Source organism: Rhinolophus ferrumequinum, chromosome 10 (assembly GCF_004115265.2).
Source record: "Rhinolophus ferrumequinum isolate MPI-CBG mRhiFer1 chromosome 10, mRhiFer1_v1.p, whole genome shotgun sequence".
NCBI lineage: Eukaryota > Metazoa > Chordata > Mammalia > Chiroptera > Rhinolophidae > Rhinolophus > Rhinolophus ferrumequinum.
In genome coordinates this window covers 28,159,887-28,177,252 of record NC_046293.1, presented here as the reverse complement: position 1 = coordinate 28,177,252, position 17,366 = coordinate 28,159,887, and the positions used below count along the sequence as shown (strand labels likewise).

Sequence of the window (17,366 nt, the reverse complement as noted above, 5' to 3'; positions counted from 1 at the left end):
CAGAGCTCAGCTCCTAAATCAGGAACCACTGTGGTGGTCAGAAACTAAGATATAATACAATGGGAAAGCACAGATTTTTGCCCTCAGAGGACCTCAGTTCATAACCTGGCCCTGCCACAGTATGAACTTAAAAAGAACTTTGACGTCTCAATCTTGTTTACTGCTCTGTGAAATAGATGTGGTAATCTTATGGTGATCTCATAATGAAAGGGCTATTACAAGGATTGCATAAAATATGAGGGAAAGTACTTTCTAAATTGTAAAGACCAATACAAATGTTTTTTCTCATATTTTGTATACAGAAAGTTTTCCTGGGCTTAATGGGGGAAAGAAAGCATAGAAAATATACTTTTACTTTATTTAAGAAGATTAGTTATTCCCTAATCTTAAGCAAAAGTGAAATCAAAGTAGGATTGCAATCAGTAGGGCCAATGGGGGAGCAGTGTTCTCCACTCCACGGCATAGACGCTTTGAATTGTGCCTTCCACCCTGGCATCTCTGGCTGCTACTGAAAGGTTTTGCATTTCACAGTTGGCACACACCTTATCCAAGTCCTTTTGAAATTGATTAATTGACCAGGTTTTTCTAATTCCCTTGGGAGTTCAAAAGTTAAGTAGATTTCAAGGAAGAAAACATCTTCTAATTTCTAGCCATTTTCCCCCCTTTACAACTTCATTTTTATTAATGCTTTGGAAGGTGGAGAAAACAGCATATTAATTCACTTAGTTATGAGTTTACAGTGTGCTGTGACAGCTAAAAAGGCCAGAACTATTTTGAGATACAATTGAGGGAACATTGTATCATGGGACAGGATAGCGATTGTCCCTTCTTATAGGCCTTCAGAGAGATGGCTCTTGGAATACATTGTTCAATTTCTGGACATCGCTCAGCCAGAGAGATTTAGATCAAATGGAAGGGATTCAGCAAAAATGATTAAGTAAATTAAAGAAAGCGTGTGCAGACCATTCTTCCTCTCTTGCCTGGTCTTGTCCCATCAACCATGTCACCTGGTGATAGGAAGTAGCTGGTAGTTGTTTGATTAATTACGGCCAAAGCATGTTTTCTTTCATATGCTAAATTCCCGCCATTGTAGATACTGATACTTATTTAATGTGGATGGAGTTTTTAACATTGACTTATGTTCGCATACTCTAATGACATCTCATAAAACATATGCATCAAAGTGGGTCAAAAAAGTAAATCTAGACTAGAAAGTTGAAGAGAAGGGAAGGAAAGGAGCAAGGGAGTTATTCGTTGTGCGAAATTATTACTGAACCCTTTCAAGTCTGAAATTGTAAGTAAATCTGTTGAGAATGAATTGGGCTGCAAGGCTGGGAAGCATTGGCGAAAGCTACTCCAGGTCTCCACTGTGGGCTGTGGCCACATAGGTGAGAGCATCAACCAAGAGCCCGTCCAGTATGATCCGTTTATTCCATAGCTAGTACTTCTTCCAATTGTACCATTTACTAAAAGACCCCGATACTGATCCAATGACAGAAACTATCTCTACAATCTCAAAAGTTCACAGGCAAGAGGCTGTCCTTCTCAGGTGTTTGAAAGAAAACAGACCTTGCCATGCCCATCAGGGAAATGGAGATGCTTGGGCACAACCTCTTACTCTTCCCCAACCCGGGCCTTGGCTGTCTGAAGGGACGTACACACTTGCAGTTTGTTTCTCCCCAAAATACATGTTCCAGGAATGAATGAATATGTGAATTAATCAGAATCTGCGTGTTCTCTGTTTTAACCTTGAGCGCTGATTTGTTTTCTTCCTTCCCCAGAGCCCTTCAGTGCTGACGTCTGGGTTATGATGTTTGTGATGCTGCTTATCGTCTCCGCCGTGGCTGTCTTTGTCTTTGAGTACTTCAGCCCTGTGGGTTATAACAGGTGCCTTGCTGATGGCAGAGGTAAGGCCAGCTGTAGCCGTTGCATTTCTGCATATTTCTAGCTGTCAATTTCGAATCTCTGTACTTCTCATGTGCCATCTGCCTCCTCTTTAACTTACGCATTTCTGCAAATGAACCCTCAGCTTTCTAATTCACCTTCTAATTCAGCCTTCTAAGTGACTTGTTAGAAATACTCCAATTAATATGTTAGTTTGAGTCTATATGTCCCCTCCCTGGCTCAAGCCTGACCCCAAACCCAGTTCTACCCTAGGAAAATGAGAGGAAAACTGGCAGTAGGTACATGTAGCATGAACATGTCAGAGGAAACTATTTTGATAGCCTTAGACTATGAGTAGTCCGTCTGATCAGATGGACTAAGAAGGCAGATAATACCCATGTATTAAGAATAAGGAAAAATAGGCTGCCCCAGGGTACAGTAGGGTAGTTGTGGCTGAAAGTGTTGTCTGCAGCCAGAGGGTCACCACTGAGGTATGAGATCTCCAAGCATGTGTCCTGCTCCAGTCCCTCTGCCAGGGAATGTCGGCATTGGGTATGTGAAGTACAGTGGCCAGGAGATAACAATTCTCACCCATAGCTTCTACAGGGGCAGTCTAATTTCCTGGTTAGGTAGGTCCAGAGATGCGAGGGCTGTGCGTGTGTTTGAGGCATTTATCGACTTCAAAAAAGTTTACGAGCTCTCTGAAGGAGGCCATGTGATCCTTATGAATAGCTCTTGTAAAATTTCCTGAGAACCCCAGGATTAGAAAATATTATACCTTTTCTGAATCTTATCCCATCCAGAATATGAGCCTGGAATTATGCCTCCACGATGAAAGATTCATAACCCCAGCTACATATAAGAATTATCTATGGGTCACTTGAAAAAACAAAGGTGCATGGACCTCATTTTCTAATATTCTGATTCACTAAGTCTAGAGTGGGGCTTGGACCATTATTTGTTTCAAAACAGTGGTTCTCCACCTTGGATGTGTATTAGAATAACCACCTCACACCAAGTTAATAAGAATCTCTGAGGGTGGGGTGCCAGGGAGCAGTATTTTGTGAATGCTCCCCTGGCACTACTGTTGCCATCACAGCCCAGGCTGTGAGCTACCACCGTACTGAGGTATTTCCAGGTGCAGACATGCCTTCTTGTTTGGTGTGTGCATTCTGGGTGGACAAGTGGATGTTTCCACAATATGTTGTAGTCAGTGGCTTTGTGCCTGTGCCAAAGGGTCATCCAGAAGCCATCACTACTCCCCATCCTGATGGGCGTTAGTAACAAGTGAAACATCTGAGAAGCACATGAGTGTGTGTGTGTGTGTGTGTGTGTGTGTGTGTGTGTGTATCAAGAGCTGAAGTGAGTGTGCACTTTCCCCTACACTTGAAGCAAATCAAGGGGGCAAAAACTCAGACACAGAATTCAGAGCAGGGGCTTACAGTTACTCACTTTACCAAATGATGCTTGTCTTCACAAAGGAGTTCAACATGGGGCCACCTTAAATATCAAGTCCCCTCGAGGCATTTTACAATGTGTAAAACTTTGATTTATAAACATCTTTTTAGTTACACATCTGTTCCATGAAATGAGGTCCACACGCACAGATGTGTGCATACAGTTAGCTATTAGGCTCAACATGTGTAGTCAACGATGATTTAGTTGGCTGAGCAGATGTTGTCAGGATCACTGATCGTATTGTAAGACCTGTGCTAATGTGTTGTAAAACTGTGAAGGCAGATGTTCATTTCTGCAGTGGAAGGGCTACACACAGACCTAGACATCAGGCAAGATTTCACCATCGCCAAGCAGAGATAGCAGTAAGGTCACAAGCAATTTATTGGCAGAAGTCTTAACACTATCTGTGTGAGGGTTGGAGGAAGAAATTTGGGGACAGCCCACCTCACTGCCCACAGATACATGTGGCCACGCCAGGGGTCCCGACTTCCTCTCTGGGCTTCCTGATACTCTTTTACACAGAAGCTGTTACCATAGGAAACCATTTGGGAAGTGTTGCCATTGGAGTGGGGGTCAGAGTTTCTTTTAAACATTTATGGCTAAGTGCTAGAAGCTAAAGAAAAATCAGGATAAAGTGCACTGAAAGCCATCCAGCATCAGTGTGAATAAAATTGGAGGAGGTCTCTGACAACGGAAGAAAAAGACCCCACACAATTCTTACTGACCTTTTTTGAAGTTGAAATGCTTTCTTGGTAGATACAAATATAAATTTTAGGAACAACAGGAATAAGGAAGCGTGTGTGACCATAGTGGGATAGTTGGCTTTGTTGTTTAGATTCGATGTGATCTTGAGGGTCTTGTACACCTGGAGGTAGAATCCTGGCCCCTTCGGTGCCCTGAGTCATGACCGTTAGTTGGAACAAGATCACACACACACACACACCACGTGCCTCTGATTTTTCTCCTAAGTAACTCTCTTACGTCTTCCTGGTGGGTCCCAGGAGAAGAGACACAAACTCTCAACTTAAGCTATCTATAAAAAGGCTGGGTCTTAGGCGGAGGGTTTCCTGCTCTGAGCAGGACATGACCGTGTACTTGTGGGCTTCAATAGAAGCAGGGACTCTGTCTTAACTTTCTGTCCTTGTCTTTTCATTATGCCAGAGCCTGGTGGCCCGTCGTTCACCATCGGCAAAGCGATTTGGTTACTCTGGGGTCTGGTGTTTAACAACTCCGTGCCCGTGCAGAACCCGAAGGGGACCACCTCCAAGATCATGGTGTCAGTGTGGGCCTTCTTTGCTGTCATCTTCCTGGCCAGCTACACTGCCAACTTAGCTGCCTTCATGATCCAAGAGGAGTATGTGGACCAGGTTTCTGGCCTGAGTGACAAAAAGGTAAGAGAGCCATTTGAAACCGTCGAGGTTTCCCTCAATCCCATTCTGAGCCATACTCACAGTTTTCACGTACCTGTTAATTTTCTGTCTTTAGAATCCACAGTTCTTTCTTATGTTCCCTTCAATTGGAACCTGGGAGCAGAAATCAGTTTCCCTACTGAAATAATTTTACTTCACATTCGCCTCTTGATTTGTGAATGGTTGTCACAAGTACGCCCTGGGCTGCAAATAAGGGGCTTGGTATGTTAAGCGGCTTTCTGAGTGTGTGGTCCCTCTTGTTGGACGCGCTTGGGTGGCCTATCCATGCAGGGCTGCCGTTTGGTGTGTGATTAGAGGGCCGCCCTAGGCACCCACGTCGAGGGCACTGGCCCCATTATGGCCTTCATTTTCCTCCCAGTGGTGTTTGCTTGTGGGCTCGCCCTTTGTTCTCCTGCACACTCGTGTGTCCCCAGGGCTGAGCAGGAGGGTTGTTCTTCTTATGTCCTGAAGAGAAGTAACTACTACTTAACTTGATGATTTGCCCTGTGTGGTGCTAGTGAACGGGCTGCCCCCATACCAGTGGCAGGCCTCCCTGCTGGCCTGTGCTGTGGAGAGAAGAAGGAAAGTGTCTGCCGGTTTCCATCTTTTTTGGTTGAGGATGTGCAAAACCCATTCTAAGTGGGTGTGATTCTTTAGGTCTTCCAGAAGCATCATAGGAGACATGGGAGCTCTGTCTCCTATAACCATGGTAATTGAATGGTCCAAGACTAGTGATAGGAGCTACTGCCTTCATGGAATGTCCAGTAAAGCTCGTGGATACCTCAAAATAATTCTGGAGATTCACTTACAACAAATTTCCTTCTCTGTTTCCTTAAGGTTTAGAAAATGTGGTTTTCCCCAATGACGGCTCTATGAAACACAGATAGATGTGTGTTTAGACCAGTTAGGTCAGATAGTGAATGATTTATTACATGGGTTAGGTTTCCCCAAGATAAAACTTTAAACACTTAGCAAATCGTTTGAGAAGAGTGAAAAGGAAGAGATATTCTCTTTGGGGGCTTGGTTCTGATTTTTCCATCCTCTCATCACTACTCACCAAGAACATTCTGAAGCATGTGAGGAAAATAAACAAGCTTCTTAAGGAATTAAAAAAAAGTAGAGGTATATATATCATCCATTGTACTTAACCTCTTCATGTTATCTTTTTCTGTGATTTGTCTTCCTTTTCACTTTGGTTTTCTTCCTTATATTTAAAAATATTCCCTCTCTTGTATTTCTTTCGTCCTTATTTTTGGTTTTTTTTTTTTACTTCTCTCTTCTAACTCATGATTTATTATGCATTAATTCATATGTACACTCATTTGTTACTTAATTCATTTCTAAACCTTTCTCTCTGTCATGGCTCCTTTGTCGATGTCCCTCTATCATTATGATCCTCTTAGAAAATATGATTGCGCGTCTCTCTTCACGTCTTGTTACAACCACTACCTTTCATGCCTATTTCTGTAACCTGGGCAGTAGTGGGGTTCTGAACAGCTACTTCCTCAGGGGCTTCATGCCTGGATGGGCATAGCTAAGGGGGACCATGCCTATCCCAAAACATGAATGTGGCAGAAGCACGCTGGATCCTGTCCCAACGTGTGGGTTTGTCCTCACATCAGGGTATGGCAGAGGCATGGTGAGTCATGTCCCCACATAGAGGGTGGCGGGACCATGTTGCCATGTAATAAATAATGTGATAGAGGTGTGGTGGGCCAAAGCCCTTCCGGGGGCTTTGGGCTGTAAAGCAGGGGATCTACCATATTTATCACATTATTTTCTTCAAATGTCTCGAGAATTGCTTAGGACCCTGTGTTTATCTTTCTCAGTCCCTCGTGGGTCACCCAGCAACAACTGAATAATCTTCTATTTGAACTAAGCATAACTGAGATGGTGGGAGATTATTTTCCTTCTGTGGTTTTGAAAGAACAGCGTTTTAGGCTGCTTAAACCAGAAAGGCCTTGCATCTCTCTGCCCTCCACACCATGTTGGTTGTGATCTGAAAAGTTGGATCCTGTCAGTTCTTTGCTTTAAGAACTTTAGTGGCTCCACTGCTTATAGAATAAAGATGATTTTTATTTTCAATATGTGGCTTTCAAAGCATTTACAAATGACTCCCAATGTGCTCCAGCTCTTCAGTCTCATCAGCCAATGCTTTGATTCTTGCATCCTGCCTTCTAGGCATCCTTGACTCCTTCTCCTCCCCAGCCATGCCTCCTATCCATGCATCTGCCTGGGATGTATTTCTCTTCACTTCTTCACTCACCAAACTCCTACTGAAACTTCAAGACCCAGATTAGAGATCACTTTATTTGAGGAGCTATTCTTGGCTCGTCTTGGCTCATTCTGTCATGTCAATCATTCACACCTTTATTGTAACAGTTGTCTTCCATACTGTACTGTAGTAATCTGCAGATCTGTACCTGACCCCATCTCCCTGCATCTGGCCATAAGCTTCAAAAGGTCTGTGATCATAGCTTGGTTATCATTTAAAAAATCTGTGGTGGGAGAGAGAGACAGGGTATATTTACTTACGAGTCTCTTGCGCAGAGCAGCAGACTAAGCATTATAGGCAAAGCAAGTAACAAAAGAGGCAGAATTCTTTAACAGCTATTTAATTTGAAAATGCTTCAAAATGGTTATCTCTGATACATTTCAGAACTTTGCAAATGACAAAATAGTAAAGTGTAAGCATCCTACTGAAAGTGTCAACATAATTTACATAATTATAGAAAACATTTTAGTGACAATGACATATAACTACATATCAATGTCAGGAACAATGATATATATCAGGAAGAGAGTTTTCTGAAAGTACACTTAAAATGTCAAAATTCTTAATAGTTTTTGTTTTCTTTACTTCAAAACACCTCAAGAAAACAAAGTCTTGAGACTTGGGACTGACTTTGTATGAAAGGAAGTCTGTTCTGTGAATTTAGAAAAAGAAAAGAATAAAGTCATCAAAAGAATAATATTGAGAATACAAATGAGGTGATTTTGAAGATTCTTTTTTCAATGTAATTAAATTTTCTTCAATGAAAATGACATTTAAGATGGAGAAAATTTCCTAAACTTGTTTTGACTATCATGGATGACGTATCTTCTATATAACTCAGATCAAATGATAAATATCTTAAAGTTAGGATGGGAAGATATTTACAGCCATTAAAATTATATATTTTTAAGAAATTATTTTTAATTTTATGGCAGAAAAATGTTCCCATATATCATTTATGTTAAGGTACAAAATCAGAATGTTCAGAGTTAAATTTCTATGAAAACCTATTTTGGGGCTCCTTTTTACTGGATGACTTCCATTTTTCAGCAACACATTGCATCAGTGACTTCAGAATTATTCCACTACTTGCTATAACTACATGTGGGTGCAAGTTCTAACATTTAGCAGCCCTACTGTACATTCCATCAGCTCTCCCAGTGGGAGGAGGATGTAAGAAAGCTGGTGACATCTTTCTTCTCTTAACAAAGAGCCCACAATGCTAATTCTCATATTTCTCACCTATCCAGATGGATTTCTCCTTTTGCAGTCTGCCAACCACAGTGTGGAGGGGAAAGAGCTTGGCCCGGTGAAGGATGGGACATATTTGCTGGGCACTGGGTACATTAAGTATGTTACATATATGTATAATCTTCATACAGGTATGATTATTCCCATTTTATAAATAATGACATCGAAACTCTGGGAAGGTTAGTGACTTCCCTAAAGTCACACATTATCAAGAGATAGCCAAGGTTTGAGTCCCTATGTGTTTGACTCGAAAATCACTTGGCTAGGATGTGTCAAAGCTATGACATAGCTAAAGATTGATATTGACACCCCTGCCTCTACTTTCTCACTTAATTCCCTACCCTCTCATTTAATGACTTTTATATCAGTTCTACTTAACCCAACCCTTCTCAGGAAGTAATACACTACCACCAGTAAGACTACTACTACTACTACTGATAATCATAAAAACAGTTATCATTATTATTAACAGAACTTCAACAATAATATCTCTGCTAACATTTTTTCAGCTCTTACGAGCCAGGCACAATGCCAAATATATTACATAGATTATCTTACGTAATAGTGCTATAAATATCTTCATTTTTAGGTGAGAAAACTAAAGAAGCTTGGAGAGGTTAAGTAATTTGCCCTTCTGATGTTCCTGGTTTCCTATAGACCCTAAACAGTGTGCCACCCTGTTCAGATACCGATGGTTTTTCCAGTTAATCCATTTTCTTCCTACGCTCCCATCTACTTGGTCAAAGTTTAACAAATTCTATCCTTTTCCTCTACTAAAAAGTAGCTATCTGATTAACAGGTCCATAATAATTAGATAGTATTTTAACATTTGCACTTTATTTAATAAGTCTTTCAAAGACATTACTTTACACAGAGAATAATGATGATTTCCAGTGATAGAGCAGGCTAATGGCCTTCAAATTGGCTTTAGCCTGGACCTGTTGTGACCCTCAGCTTTAAGCCACTGTTGGAGGGTAGGAGAGAGGTGGCAGCAGGAGAGAGAGGGGTCAGTTATGGAGTCAGAGGGTGAAGAAAGCCTGCAGGAGGACCAAGGCTACGAAAGTCACTGGAGGCTGCCGTCTGGCCATCAGGCTCCTGACGGTATCTAGCTGCATCCTGCTTCACAAATCCTACCTCCAATGTGACATATATGTGCATCGTATTTTGCAGTTCTTTTTCTCAAGGAACTGGAGGAACTTTATTAACTTCAAAATAACAAAAAGGCGCTAATCCATTAAATGAGGGCAGTCATCTTACCCCACTACATTGAAGGTACAATCAGAACAGCCTACCCACAACTAAATGAGGACCCCATGGCTTTTCTAGGTAATGATTATTCTGAGTTTCTGAGAAGTCCCATACGGTCTGGAAGTCACCTTTTGGAATATAGACAGGGAATAACTTTTAAATCAGCATGCAAATGAGTAAGTAAATACGCATTTTGGAAGAAAACCGGCCTGGTGGTAAACATTTTACACAACTACACTGACATGTTTGGATTGTATTTGAGTGTGTGTGAGGAAATGGGCCATGCTTTCCACTGGACAAATGTGTTTTCCTTGCCCTATTAACTTTAGGCTGAAAGCCAGTGGGAGACAGCTGACCTCAAGTCTGATGTGTCACAACCTGGTCTTGTCCCAGACCGTCTTGGTCAGACCATGGAATATTGGACTAAAAATAGCTTCCTAGGGAAAGTGGCAGGCATGACTACCTAGCTAGGGAGTTCGAATTGAGGGTCTGGGAAGCACCTCCAGAGAGTTGAGCAAAGTGTAAGGGTATGATTTATTGTGTGTGAGTCCTCTGGAGTTGTCAAGCAACTCAACGTCGTGTAACAGCTGGTCAAGAGCAGGTCTGAAGGGGGTGACAAGAGAAGACAACTCCCCAAATCCTGGGAGTATACAGGGTACAGGACATGCATGGGTGGGGGAAGGAACACCTGCTCCTTTGTCTCTGAATTAGCAGAGCCAATGTGACACCGTGCATGAACCACTGTCCCAAGTACTGAGACTCCTTCATTCCTGCCAGAGTGACCTCCATCCAGATGGATCCAGAACAAGGCCCTGGAGCTTGGCCAGTCCCAGGTCTGTCAGTGAGGGTCAGCTGTCATCACTTCTCTGGTTTTCTTTGAGAGCAGGGCTAGTTGAGTGTCTTCAACAGGGCCTCTTGAACCGTAATCCTAAATCCATCTTGACTGAGGCAGGAACTGCCTCCCCTCAGCGGAGCATGCAGTGGGCCTTCACAGTGGTCATTCTCCCAGCCCCAGGATGCAGGTGTCCCAGTGCTGACTGCTGTGTCCCCAGGAGGGCCCCAGAGTGCTCTTGTTCTCCTTTTTGGGTCCCCCTTCACAGCATCGGGCTTCACTTTGCTCTCTTCTCCTTGCTTTCTGACATTCCATGACTTCCCACACAGGATTCCTTTCCTTCCAGCTCTTTATAGTGTTGGGGCCTACAGTGGTTTAAATGGTAGCCCCAAAAGAGATGCATCCACATCCTAACCCCTGGAATGTGTGAATGGGGACCTTATCTGAAAAAAAGATCTTTGCAGATGTAATTAAGTTAAGGATCTCAAGATAAGATCATCCTGGATTATCCAGATTGATGCTAAATCTAATGACCAGCGTCCTTATTAAAAAAAAAAAAAAAAAAAAGCAGAGAGACGTTTGGCACAGAAGAGAAAGCCACCAGAAGGCAAAAGGAATTCTTAATAAAATGCTTATTTATACTGTCAAAAAAAAAAAAAAAGGAATTCCTGGAGCCACTGAAAGCTGGAAGAGACAAAGAATGGATTCTCCCCTAGAGCCTCTGGCGAGAGCACAGCCCTGTTGACACCTGGATTTTGGACTTCTGATCTCCAGAATGATGTGAGAATAAATCTGCATTGTTTTCAGTCACCAAGCCGGTGGTGATTTGTGATGGCAGCCACAGGAAACTAGCCACACTGATTCCTTTCCTAACCTGCACTCTGAGCTCCGTGCACCCTTCAGACTGGTGCCTCTCCTACTCATCTCAGTCCCCTTCATCAGCGCCCCCAGCCCAGTCCTTCCATAGTGGGTATTTCTTACAGCAGGATCCGGTTCAGTTCCTCTTCTCACTAGTCTCCTTTGCTTGGAAAAACTGATCTACGTCACACTGAAGATTTGCAGAGACATCTTTTACACGCAGAGGGAGTCTTCTCCACGCTGGTTCATTTTAGGGAGACAATAAAAAAATTAAGTGCCATTGTGTGCTCCCTTTTGCTCTGTCCTTGAGCCTGATTAATGATAGTTTCTCACAGTGTGTAGTGTGTTATTTCTGTGCACACTTCCCACACAACTTTCTTCTAGACCTCTTAGCAGTAATGTCTCCCTCAAAGGGGATTGAGGACGTGTTTCTGTAAGATGTGTCATCTTCACAGCTCTTGTGTAGGGAAAATATTATTAATGCACCCCTTTCGTTCTGGACCATGCTGTTGTGCAAATCACAGAATTGGGAGGGACTTTATGTGATTATCAGGCACAGGTGACACTTTTGTCATCAAAGGCAAACCGATGGCGTCCCCATGTAGATGAATGGGTTACACAGGAATGCACTGTCAACATGGAGTTTCTCTCCATCCTCCCAAACGACACAAAGACAAGAGACCTTGGTAACTAAGAACTTGGTACTTGCAAATCTGCATAAGGAATACAAGTTCCCCATGGACATACGACATACACTTTACAAAGTGGACCTCAGGAAGGTTGTCTCATTCTGCCAATATTAGTGGAACCACCTTTTCGTAAAATAAAACAAAATGAACAGGAAGGAAGGGAAAAGGAAAGGAAGAAAGGAATTCACAATTTTCCTACCTGAATTGAATCAAACTGGGACCCAAATGAAACCAGCAATAGACAACAAACAATTTTAGTTAATAAAAAAATCAAACCATGCAGCACGATGTGCTGCATTTGAGCTTCTGGTACTCTGGTAGTGGGAGGAGCTAGTGAGCACCTGTTTGAACTTTTGGGATCATTAAATGTCTCTGTGTGGCTTCCATATGGGGCCTCTCCCCTTCAGGCCTTCTCTCCAGGTTCCGAACAGCAGGTGGCTCTGGGGACTCCCACAGAAATTCGAATCTACTTACATGCCACCAAGTGTCTGGTTCTAAAAGAAGACAGCTATTCCATTTAGCTGACTACTGAAGGCAGTTTCTTCATCCTGAAGTTTATTTACAACGAAAGAGAGAGAGAGTTCCTCAACATCCTTTTCTCTCTCGTGAAAAACAAAATTAGAAATAAGTGGCGTCGTCCAAGGGGGCTAAGCTTTTATATGCTCGCTAAATCTTGGCTTGGGCGCTGAGGATTTATTAAGAATCATTGTTTCACTTCTGGACAACTAAGTTCGAGTCCTTTGAGACAAATTAATGAAGCTGTGAAAGTTTATATGTGGCTAAAGGCATCAGGCCTAAAATATATCAGATTTTGGAGATGTCAGAATTGTAGTCTCCATGAAAATTGTGACTTGTGGTCTGGGCTGGCTCTGGGTTTTTGTGGATATTTTGGCCTTTTTGCCTTTCCAGCGCCCCTTCCCACCCTCCCTTTTGGTGTAATGATGGCAAGAGTGGACAAAGGCCTCAACAAACTGTGCCGCCTGTTATATTTTTGGAAGTTTTATGCATGTGTTAGGGCCTGTGGGGGCCTGAGAGTGCCTAAGTCCTGGGGAAACCCAACCTTTTAGTTTACAATTTGATGTCAAAGTTTTCCTGTCCAGCATGGTTCACCGAGAGCTATGGAAAGACCACTCATGTTCTGTCAACACTGTAATCTCAGACATTTCCTCTGTTATTTTCATACCGTTCTATTCGGGGGGCCTTCGATTCCAAGTGTCAAGGGCACTAGCTGCAGGCCAGCATGATCTTGAGTGCTGTCCGAGTGGAGAGAAGAGAACCAGCAGGCACGCAAGCTCCCTCACGGTGCCGGCGGCTTAGACTTGCAGGAGGAAGAGTCAGGAGAAAGATCAGGGGCTCCTGTCCTCACTTTAACAATTACATGGCTAGTCTGCATGAGTAGTTGTGGGAACATGGAAAGAAGAGGCTGCCTGAGAAGGGGTGAGGTAGAGTGGAGTGTTGATATCAAAGCCACTTGGGGAACCCTTTTTAAATAAATAGGCCTCTCTTCGCCCTAAATAAAAGTACAGGTAGTGAAAGCTCCCACCTGAGCAGGGCCTGCCAGGAGGCAGCCAGAACACAGAAAGTATAAAAAGATTTGTGAGACCCTTTTTGGTACTTTTGGGGGGAAGTTATTGGAGGGGTGTGACATCCTCCCTTTCTCCTACTCCCTTAAAATCCATTGAAGGGGCTTTGAGGAGACCATTTGGAAACCTAGGTATTCAGGTTCTGCAGTTAGAATGGAGAAGGGGCTGGCGTGTGACCCAAAACAGGGAAGACAGGAGCTGACAGGTCTTAGCTAGAGTAGGTCACCTGGTAGGTGGGCCAGACTGTGACCATTGGCAGGCGGCAAGTTAGGCCACGTGGGAATGAAGGAGTCATTCTGGACCCAGAGTGGAGGGAAGTATTTTTTAAAGGTACCCTGCCCAAAGGGCTTCCTGCCCAGGATGAGGAAACCAAATCAGAAATTTGCTGGAGGGGTGTCACCTGATGGAGATGCTTGAAGGGGCTGGTATAAGGGACCAGCTGCATTGAAGCAGTTGCAGACCAAGGTTCTCACTGAGAGACTCCCTAGGGAACCCAGGAACTTGCCCGAGAAGGAAAAGAGCCTGCTTTGAACACCTACCAGGCCTAGAGAGCATCAGGGCAGGATCACCACAGCAGGCCCGAATGAGTGCTTTCCTGCCTCTCAAGCCTCCTCCTTTTCCTGCTCCCACTGCCTTTCACTCCACCCCAGAGAGTGGGAAGGGAACAGCTAGAATATGGGATCTGTAAGAGCTGACTTTGCTTGGTTTTCATTTCTTGGCCAGCTAATCACCACTAGGTTTCCTGGGGCCAAATCTGTCTGGTTTTCTCTTCCCTTACTATTGAACATTTATTGAACTATTTAATGAACATATACTTTGTGCCAGGCCTATTGTTAGACTTTCACATCCATTGCTACTTTTAATCCTCATGCCCACCTTTTGAAATAGATATTATTAAGAGCATTTTATAGATGAGGAGAAACATGTAAGTGTTAAGCAAATTCACCAAAATCATTCAACTAGAAAGTGAGGGTGTCAGGATTTGACCCAGGGTTTGCTGACGCCACAGCCCACAGCTGTTCTATTATACTGCACTGCTACAGCCCTGTGTCTTCCTTGTGTGGTCACAGGAAGGAGGGGCCTCTAGAGGCACTGGCCTGGTGCAGCAGAATCCAGTCAAGCCCCTATCCTGGGGACCCCTCTGGTCTGGTTTCTTGGATTCTCAAGAGGGTATTATGGACCTGCACAGACCCACAGACCACTCGCTACCCATCTGAGTTCACGGGGACCTAGAAGAGACTATTGTTCACTGGAATCTAGGAGTATCTCCAACAAGGGCTCTATTATCTTCATTTCTGTACTCACAGCCTCTTGCAAGTTTAAGAGCCACTTATTTAATGAGGGTTGACTAGATGAATGGATCCAAAAGAAAGGGACTATTGTCGGGTGCCATGTTTTCTCTCTTTTAGGAAGTAACCAATAGACTTATTTAATCCAGCTAGAAAGGAAAAGGTCCCAGTTTCAACAAACTACTTCCGTTTAGAGGAAAAGAAAGGAAGACAGAGAGGAACGAATTAGAGAGGATGGAATGGCACCCTACTCCGTCGCTTCATCTTCTTATTAAAAGGAAAATAAAACAAGAACAATTTTAACTATTTCTCAAGTACTTCTGACAAGGAGACCATGAGTAGCTTAAGTCTATAAACCACCTTGCTAATAAATTTGCTAAGTGCTTAATTCCTTAAAACTTCCTCACTCATCTCTCAGCTTATCACTAGCACCACAGTATGTTCTGAGTTAAGTATAAGCCAGTTCCGTTTCTTGCTAGAACTTCCTGCCAACGGACCCTGAGACGGCTGGGACTCGGCCTTTTTTGGACTGAGTCCAAAAGAGATGTTGATCTGGGTGTCATTTTGGTGCCTAAGAAAGAATGCTGTGATGTCTAATGATGTCTCCTAGTGGCCTCAAATACAAATTGAACAAGATGGCTAACATCATTGCATTATGAAGGACACTGCAGCAGTGGACCTCATGGGCAGAGACACCTTTGGGAAGTGAGCCTTTTATTGCTCCCAGAAAAAAAAGAAAAACTGCACGTGAACACACAAGGTTCTCTATTCGCGTACACCACCCGTCACTGCAGGCACATGCACATACCATACACGGTGCAGAGGCAGCTCTGACTGGAAGCACCGAGCAATTTCCTGCTTTTTCCTTTTCTCCTTATAAAAGTGCATCCAATTAATTGTGGCCAATTACGTATAAATCCCTTTCTGTTTGCCAATCAGGACTGCCTGACCAGGCAAGAGGCACTCACCTGCTTCATTATGCAAATTGATATTCAAAGGCTGAAGAACAATGCCGCCTTCAGCACAGCAGTGATTCCAGGCTGCTAATATGAGACTGCTCCAGTGGAGTTGCTTTAACCCTCTGATGATGAGAGAGGGCTGAGAAGGCTTCAAGTGGAGAAGGGGACAAAGTCAAAATCAGGGCCGGCTCTCTGATATGAGAACCGTAACTCTGGTATGAACTGGGCTCTGGCGTGGAAATTCACCACTAGGTCTGACAAGATTCGAGACAATTGGAGTCCAAATAGTTTAGACACAATAGGTTGATTCCTTAAATACCCCTGTGGTCTGACAACCATAAATAACATTTCACAGGATATGATGGGCGCCCGTAAGCATGGGGTCAGGTGTGGCCATAAATGTACCAATACTCAGAATACCTGTAGACAAAAGCAGGCCTGATCCACCATGGAAAGTGTTTAGGAACTACTACCTGCAGAGAAAGTTCTTTTATTCCCCAGTAAGCACAGTTGTGAGGATTTACTTATCTCCTGCCTGCCTCACCTTCTTACCTTGTCCAACCGTGTTTCCTTGAAAATAAGACTGGATCTTATATTACTTTTTGCTCCAAAAGATGCATTAAGGCGTATTTTCAGGGTGTGTCTTAATTTTTCATGTACAACAATCTACATTTATTCAAATACAGTCGTGTCATCTTCTTCTGGAACATTGTCATAACGTACTAAATGTGTCCATCTGGCTGACGATCTTAAAACTGGGGCTTATTTTGGGGGTAGGTCTTCTTTTCGGGGAAACACAGTCGCACTTCAGAATCTCTTCTTGAACTGGAATTACAATCTCACCTGTCAACCCCAAGTCATTGAAAAGAGGCTTCTAACAAAATTATGTATTTGTCACCCTGGTCCTCTCTGCTGGGGGTGGCATGAGCCAGACACAGGGTATAGCAGTGTGGGCATTTTTGCTTTGCAGCTGTGGTCTCAGGGACACGTAGTAGGGCTTCAGTTTTTGGTTTGAACTATCATGAAATCACACGTCATCTAACATACCCATGTTCCGTGATAAGTCCCTCCAGGATGCAGATGACCCAGACAAGCAGCCCCGCCATCGCCACCCCCGCCCTTGCTGGTACCAGCACTCCATGTGGGCTACTGTGTACACACAAAAGATAAAAGGAACAACACAGCATGCTTGCAGCATCTGAAGGTTGTGTGGTTCAGTGAAGAAGGAGCAATCACTAAAAGAAAATGGCTCCCAAGGCAGTCCACAAGCTGAGCTGATTGGTCTGCATGACCACTACTTTTTTTAGAATGCTTTCATGTGCTTATACTTCCAATTTCAACATTTATATAAAAAGAACAGAAAAAAAATTAAACTATCTGCTTCTTAAAGTACCTATGTTTAGCGACATTGAGTGATGGTTTAATCACAATTCAATGAGACTTTCTTTTAAGGTTTTCTCCCTCTTAACACCTAGCTGTGATCCATCCCTTTGGTCTGAAAAAAAACAAGGCTTTTGATTTTTCTGGACATTGGTCATGTAGAAAAATAGGGACTGTCAGGTTTGGATGCCCTGGAAGGGTGCTTAGGAAAGCAGCAAAGTTCAGCAAGTGGGGTATAAATATAGAAAGTG

At 43.3% G+C, this 17,366-nt stretch overlaps 1 protein-coding gene across 1 annotated transcript in view; it reads left to right on the top strand.

The window, feature by feature from the left end:
- Positions 1-17,366, top strand: part of GRIN2B (glutamate ionotropic receptor NMDA type subunit 2B) — a 398,438-nt gene that overhangs the window by 352,304 nt on the left and 28,768 nt on the right. The window contains exons 10-11 of the mRNA XM_033118774.1: positions 1,782-1,907; positions 4,504-4,733. Of these exons, the coding sequence (XP_032974665.1) occupies positions 1,782-1,907; positions 4,504-4,733 (356 nt within the window). The remainder of the gene's footprint in view (positions 1-1,781; positions 1,908-4,503; positions 4,734-17,366) is intronic.